This window comes from Vidua macroura, chromosome 27 (assembly GCF_024509145.1).
Source record: "Vidua macroura isolate BioBank_ID:100142 chromosome 27, ASM2450914v1, whole genome shotgun sequence".
In the NCBI taxonomy this organism is placed as follows: Eukaryota; Metazoa; Chordata; class Aves; order Passeriformes; family Viduidae; genus Vidua; species Vidua macroura.
Window position 1 is genome coordinate 558,520 of NC_071597.1, and position 7,197 is coordinate 565,716.

At 49.6% G+C, this 7,197-nt stretch overlaps 1 protein-coding gene across 1 annotated transcript; it reads left to right on the forward strand.

The window, feature by feature from the left end:
* Positions 1–2,915: 2,915 nt before the first annotated feature.
* LOC128819765 (keratin, type I cytoskeletal 19-like) lies at positions 2,916–6,283 on the forward strand. Its single transcript, XM_054000088.1, has 7 exons — positions 2,916–3,440; positions 3,792–3,874; positions 4,116–4,272; positions 4,355–4,516; positions 4,824–4,949; positions 5,043–5,269; positions 6,196–6,283. Exons 1-7 carry the CDS (start codon positions 2,916–2,918, stop codon positions 6,281–6,283), a joined length of 1,368 nt encoding a protein of 455 aa, XP_053856063.1.
* The last annotated feature ends 914 nt before the right edge of the window (positions 6,284–7,197 follow it).

A 7,197-nucleotide genomic window follows, 5' to 3' on the forward strand; every position in this document is an offset into this window, starting at 1 on the left:
CTCCTTCCTGTGTCTGGGCACCAGCAGGGACTGGGGGTTTGGTGCTGTGTCTGAATCATTGAGTCCCCAAGTCCTCTTGGACTCACCAGATGTTTTCACAGGTGGTGATTCACAAAGTATTTGTAGTAACGTGAAATGCTGGATCTCCTTCTTGGGGGCACATTAAACTTCCTCCGCATTAGCCTAAGACACAGTCTTAAGCCTTAAAAAAATATCCTGAGACTCCCAAAGGATTTCCCTCCAGGGAAATCTAATCTTTCTCTTTTCCATTACCCTCTTGAGTCTGATAATTCTGCTGTAGAGGACTCTTGGGAATAACTCCAGCACGTCCATCCTCTGCCACCACCCCACTCTCTGTCTCACAGCCCAGGATGCTGATGGAAACCTGAAATATAAACCCTTCCTTTCTATTTTTTACAAAGCTCATTACGTGGGAGCAACACCTTTGCCTGGGGGAGGTTCTTCTCATTTGTTACTTGAAGTAGTAATTTTTCCTGGTCAGACCTGCGCTGCTGTTCCTGAAATGCCCACGGGAGATCCTCATGCGCCGTCATTCCTCTGCTCCCCTGTCATTCCTCTGCTCCTCTTCCTCCCTTGGGGCACAGCATTGCCTGCAAGGGGCTCCCAAGTCAGCCAAGGACAGCTCATCAGAGCATCACCCCTGGCTGCCTGCAAGGATGTGGGGAGCAAATTTCCGTCTGCAGACTCCAGCCAGGAAGTCAATCAAAGCTAATTCTGGAAAGAGCCTTCCATTAGGCATGGAGATCCCATCATTAGCAGATCTCCTCATCACAAAGTGAAAATCGCTTTAATAAAATGAGGGTTGGCACTGCTGGCAGGGCTTGAGGTTTGTTCTCATGTAAAAGCAAGAGCTGGTTTTAAAGAAAATTTTGAATTTTGGAAAGGAAAAAAGTTGCCATGAAGAACACACAATTCCAAGAAAATAATTATAAATTACTGTTCTCCTTTACAAAAGCTGTAGAAATTCTAATCACCTTTGGTAAGGTCTGAAGTTCGAAAAGAAAAGAAAAGAAAAGAAAAGAAAAGAAAAGAAAAGAAAAGAAAAGAAAAGAAAAGAAAAGAAAAGAAAAGAAAAGAAAAGAAAGAGAAAAAGAAAGAAAGAAAAGAAATAAAGATGAAAGAAAGAAAGAAAGAAAGAAAGAAAGAAAGAAAAAAAAAAAAAAAAAAAAAAGATGGACATCTCTGCTTAGTTTGCAGTAATTTTAAAAAACCCTCTACTCATGGTGGGTGTTTTCCTCATTGAAGAAATCAGTCAGGATGGTTTGGGTTGGGAGGGACCTTAAAGACCACCTCATTCCACCCCCTGCCACGGGCAGGGACACCTCCCACTGGACCAGGTTGCTCCAAGCCCCATCCAATCTGGCCTTGAAAAATGAAGGACCATATAAATCTCGATTAAATGAAATTAAATGTTTACTCAGCAGTAATTTTATAATTCTTTGGTAGAAAAAAGACCAATTGTGACCAGGCTGCAGGTGGGCTCCTTCTGCCTGACCCTGATCCTGGTTCCAGGCAGGGTCTGGCCATCACTGTGGCACCAGAGCAGCCTGGCTTCACTTCCTGAGGATGGCTCTAACAAAGGATGGGCACCCACAGAACCACCCCACAGTTCAGGAGAGCTGGATTTGCAGTGTCAAGATAAAATTGAGCTTAATGAACTTGCCCAAATGGCAGAAGCAATATTTGTGAGCCAGGCTGCACCTGGCACATTCTTTATGCCACGTGTCCAGGTGACCTGGATGCCAAACCCAAAGCTGAACCACACGTGGGTGAGAGCCAGCCAATATTAGCATTGCTATATTAATGTTATTAATAAAATGAAAGATTCAGATGACAAAACATTTTAATTATTTCCCTTCTTCCTCAATTCAGCATTCCAGAACTAAAAAATTAGTTTAATAAACTTTTAAAAATATCTTTTCTATTGTCCTTTCTAAATTTAACACCTGGATTGTATTGGAGAGTTTTCATGGTGCTGGTTAGAACTGGATCAGACTTCTGTAGAGTCATGCATCTCCTGAAATTCTCCACATTACTGTTTCAGAAATCTTATGAAACATCCTGTGTGGCACTGAATATTCAGTGGACTGCATGTTTGGTGTCCAGGAAATATCCTTTCATATTTTGAATAAATACTTGACTATTTTGTCTACCCTTGAAAGCAGCAAAACAACCCAGACCTCTGCAAGGCGATGTTTTGATGGATGTAGAATAAAGAGAAGGGATAAAGCAGCCCTGGTACATTCCAGTGCAATATTCCTCTGTGCTCTCCTGAGGTCTAAAGACCCAGGCCAGGGGCTCGCTCCACCAACAGCCACATGGAATGGAACAGGCCCTCGCTGCAGGCCCAGGGTGGTCTGCAGGCCCTGGTCCCAGGGACTGAGGCCAGCTGAGTGAGGGGACACCCTCGCTTCTGGTCACAAAGGGGTGGAACAGGCTCTGTCAGATAGGATGCCTTTCCCACAGCTTTCACTTTCCGGGTAGACTCGCCCACGCCGGGGATGGGTAATTGCTGTGGTGCTTCATTCCCCGGGCACTCTTGGGTATCGTCGGGTTTTTGTGTCACTCTTGTTGAGTTGTCATCACAAGTCAGACCTGATGATTCAGGAAGTAACATTTTTGATGTAGTTTTGAAACACGCTTCTGTTAACCAAAGCATCTTTCTGTTGTGGGATTTCTGGAGACAAACGCCTTTGGGGAATTATTTCCGGCTGAAAAAAAAAAGAAAACACCTCCTGGCCAGGTCACAAGGAGGAAGAATAAACAGCCCTTCTCCAATGGCACGATCCACTGGGACTGGTATAAATAGAGGACCAGGGGACAGAGGTATCACAGTTGGATCCTGCAGCGACCCGAGCACTTGCCTTGGGCTCTGTTGGCTCCGCATCCACACCATGAGCTGTACTGTCAGGCAGGTCGTCACCACCTGCGCCCAGGGCAGGGGCAGCACAGGCAGCAGCGCGGCTGGCACTGGCAGGAGGGTCTCCTCTGCCTCCTCGGGGAGACACGCTGCCTATGACTTGGGTGCTGTGGTTGGCAGCTTCTCGGGTGGCAGCGTAAGCGAGGGATTACTCGGGAAGCAGCTGAGCGCCGGCAGCGCGGCCGGTGGGAGCTTCGGAGCCACCCAGAGGGCTTGTTCTGCCCTGGGATTCAGCGGAGGAGGTGTCTGCACTCGAGGTGGCTTCCCCAGGGCTGGCGCTGGCTGTGGGGATGGGATCCTGTTTGCTAACAACGAGAAGGCGACGATGCAGAACCTCAACGACCGCTTGGCCTCGTACCTGGACAAGGTGCGGCTCCTGGAGGGGGACAATGCTGACCTGGAGTGCAAGATCAGGGAGTGGTACGCCAAGGTGGGGCCCATCTGTGAGCCACGGGACTACAGCTGCTACCACAAGGAAATCGAAGACCTTCAGAACCAGGTAAACCCTTGTTTGTCAAGAAAATCCTAATATTTCTTTAGGCTTTGCTTTCACATGTGCACAGAGCCCTGTCAAAGGGCAGAGGCAGTGGCTCTGGAGGGGCAGCTGAAGCAATGGTTTATGAAATAATCTGTGGGAGGGGGATTCTGCATTTACTGAGCACTGATGCTTCAGCAAGGCCATGTCCACCAGCTGGCACATGGGTTTCTCTGCTGTGATGCTACATAAGTGATTAATAACCCAAATATATGGAATAATTATAATATACCCCAGGTAGGTGTTTCCTCCAGGGTCTTCTGGAGGCAGAGGAAGCTGCAAGCCCACATATTCTTCTTACGATTTCTTTTCCAGATCCTGTGTGCAGCCATGGAGACTAACAAAATCCTTCTGAACATTGATAACAACAGGATGACTGCTGATGACTTCAGAGTGAAGTGAGTATAGTCCCCTGCTGGCCCATGGAAGGGCAGGTGAAGGGTGGTGATAGGGAGATCCCAAACCTCTGCCTGTCACGCTGCATAGTAAAACAGATCTCTGATACCACTGGCAATGTTCATGGCACTGCATGTCTGAAGCGAAAGAGCTTGATCCTAATTTTTTTTCCCCCAACCTCAACTGAAGGCCTTGGCCTGCTTTGCTGACATGCTGATCTTTGTTTGCTGCCTGTGGTTTAAGGTATGAGACCGAGTGTGGTCTCCGGCAGAACGTGGATGCCGACATTAGCAACCTCCGGCCCGTCCTGGACCAGCTGGCCAGCTGCAAGACCGACCTGCAACTGCAGTGTGAGGCTCTGACAGAGGAGATGTGCTGCCTAAAGACCAACCACGAGGAGGTCAGCTCTCTCAGGGAATTGAGAAGGACAGTCTCCCCAAGGGTGGATGGATATTGCTGATACAGTCACGTATTTCCTGCAGGAAATGAGCTGTCTGAGGAAACAGGCAACTGGGGATGTGAGCGTGGAGGTCAATGCCTGCCCTGGCCCAGACCTCAGGAAGATCCTGGAGGATCTGCGGTGCCAGTACGAGACGCTGATGGAGCGCAACCGCAAAGAGACGGAGCAGTGGTACGCCTGCAAGGTACCTCGTCCCCCCAGAGCTGCAGCCAGCTCTGCCCCAAGGGGCAAAGGGAAAAATGAGGGACTAGGAAGTGTCCTAATAACAACAAGTGTGTCACAGATGTGCTCAGATCTAACTGTACTGCCTGATTTCTGTGTTCCACCCATGGTGGGTCAGATGGTGTCACATGGTGTCACTGGGTCAGAATGGAATAAACAAGGTGTCAGCCTTGCTCGTGCTCGGGGCACTGCGGGGTGTGGCGAGGTCCTGGACACCATGAGATGCAGTGGGGAGGTGAGGAAAGGGCTGCTCTTTTCTGATCTTGCAGGTGGAGGAGGTGAATCTGGAAGTTGTCACAAGCAGCCAGGAGATAGAGTCGAGTAACAAGCAGGTCACTGAGCTGAGACGTCAGCTGCAGGCCCTGGAAATCAATGTACAAGCCCAGCTCACTATGGTAGGTGATGCCACAGGGATTCACAGCTCCAGCTCTCGTGAGCAGGGCTGTACCTGTGTCAAACCCAGGTACCTGTGTTTGTTCTATTCTCAGAAAGAAAACCTGGAATCCTCTTTGACGGAGACCGAATGTCGCTACAACAAATACCTGGCTGAGCTGCAGAACCAGATCTCCTGCGTGGAGCAGCGGCTGGCTGAGATCCGAGCGGAAATGGAGTGCCAGAACCAGGAATACAAGACCCTTCTGGACGTCAAGTGTCGCTTGGAGCAGGAGATCCAGACCTACCACTGCCTGCTGGAGGGTGGCCAACATGACATCATGTATGCAAACAGAGCTGGGCACCCTAACATCTCTGTGCTTTGCCTTACAGGGATATGAAAATTTGTGATCCTGGTAGGAAAAAGCAACACTGTGGTGAGGAACCAGTGCTGACCTGTTTCCAGACAGGGCTGATTAGAAAACCATGAGGCATCTGAGGATTTGGCTCTGATAAATGTCCAGGGGGCACACCAAAGCCCATTCTTGGGCCGGGGAATGGGCTGGGAGAGCCCCCAGAGCTGTCCCAGCCCCTGGCACAGCAGCTTCAGCAGCTCTTTAAGGGCAACTTCATCAGGAGCTGGACAAGCAGTCATTAACTGAGTTTTATTGGCTTGCCAGAATGAGACAGGATTAGGGACTAGCAGCTAAATTAACTGAAAGGATGAATTATCTAAACATTTTCAGTTTCACACAACAAGTTTAATTAAAGTTTGAAAGTTTAATTTGTATGCAAAGCAGTTGCCTCTGCCCTGCCTTCCATTGGCTGAGGTTTTGAAACAGCCAGGCTGTTAATTCCAGACATGGCTGCACACACACAAAACTGCCCTGAGCACCCACCAACTCCTTTTGTTTTGTTGGGAGAGGAGGCTTTGGAATGGAATGGTGGTGCCCTGACTTGGGCTCCTCTGGACTCTCCAGTCCTAAATTATTTCCACAAAAAGTCAGTTTTTGTTCCAAAATGCCTATTGCAAGGGCTGAAGTGGCACTGTTAGTCCCAGGGTAATCCTGAGTGCCAGATGGAAAAGCATCATGTGCCAAAAGACAGGGGGGACAGAGGTGGATGGTGGCTGCAGCTGACCTCGGGGCTGGGAGGGGGAACCGCGGCTGTGACTGAAGAGACGGAGCTACAGCCAGTGAGGAGGGCAGGGGGAGATCTCCAGGCTGGCAGTGCCAGGGCCTGGGTGTCCAGAGCTGTCTTTTTCCACAGAGGGTCGGCAGGAAGAGGAGTCGGTGCCACGCCAGCTGGGAGAAGCGCGGGGCTGAAAGCCACCCTGTGCCAGCCCTGCCTGCCCTGAGCCCCCCGGGCTGGGGTCTGTCAGGTGAGGGGACCTCCAGGGAACGGGCACCATGAACTGCTTCTTTAGTGCTGGGTACCAGTGGAACAGGAGGATGAGAGGTCTCCAGGCTTTTCTGGGTGATGAAGAGAGGCTGGAGGGGGTTTTCCCTGGAGAGAGGCTGGGCTGGAGTCAGACGCTCGGGATCACAGCTGTGGTAGGGCACTGGGATTAACTGGGCTGTGGTGGGAAGCAGTGATAAGGGATGCAGCTATGGGATATTTATTTATAAACCTCTGCACAGAAATTGTGTTTGACACTGGGTGTTGCCCAGCAGTAAATGTGTGTTTAAACAAGGCTTTCAGCACAATGTGGGAATGAGGAACTGGCAGGGGAATCAGTCAACCACAAGTTTTTCAACAAGGATAAAATTTAGCAAAGCTGGGGAGAAGAGGGAAAGCGAAAGGTCAGTACAAAAGCAAAGGGGTGTGAGAGAAAGGCACAGGATGCAGACTCCCCTGAAAAAAATGATTCTCCTCATTCTCCTTCAGGTCAGTGCAGACCAGAGTGTCCCCGCCAGCCCCACTGCACATCCCCTGAGGAGCTTTCTGAAGAAAAAGTCTTTTGGAAAAAAAAGGGCAAAACTAACCTGGGAGATCTCAGTTGTGCTCCAGCAGCACTCAAAGGGACTCTGCAGGATGGCACCTCCTGGCCACCCCGCTCTGATCCCACCACTGCCCCTCACTCAGGCTCCCCTGGGTTGTGGCCATTCTCTGACAGCGACCAAGGCTTGCCTCCAATAAAACTCTGCTCCTGCTGATACAGCCTTGAACCTGAGAAATAATTTCTACAAGTAAATCAATATACAAGTATCTTAAAAAAATATATTATGAATCCACCTTCAGTCTCCAACCACACAGCAATCACTACAGGAA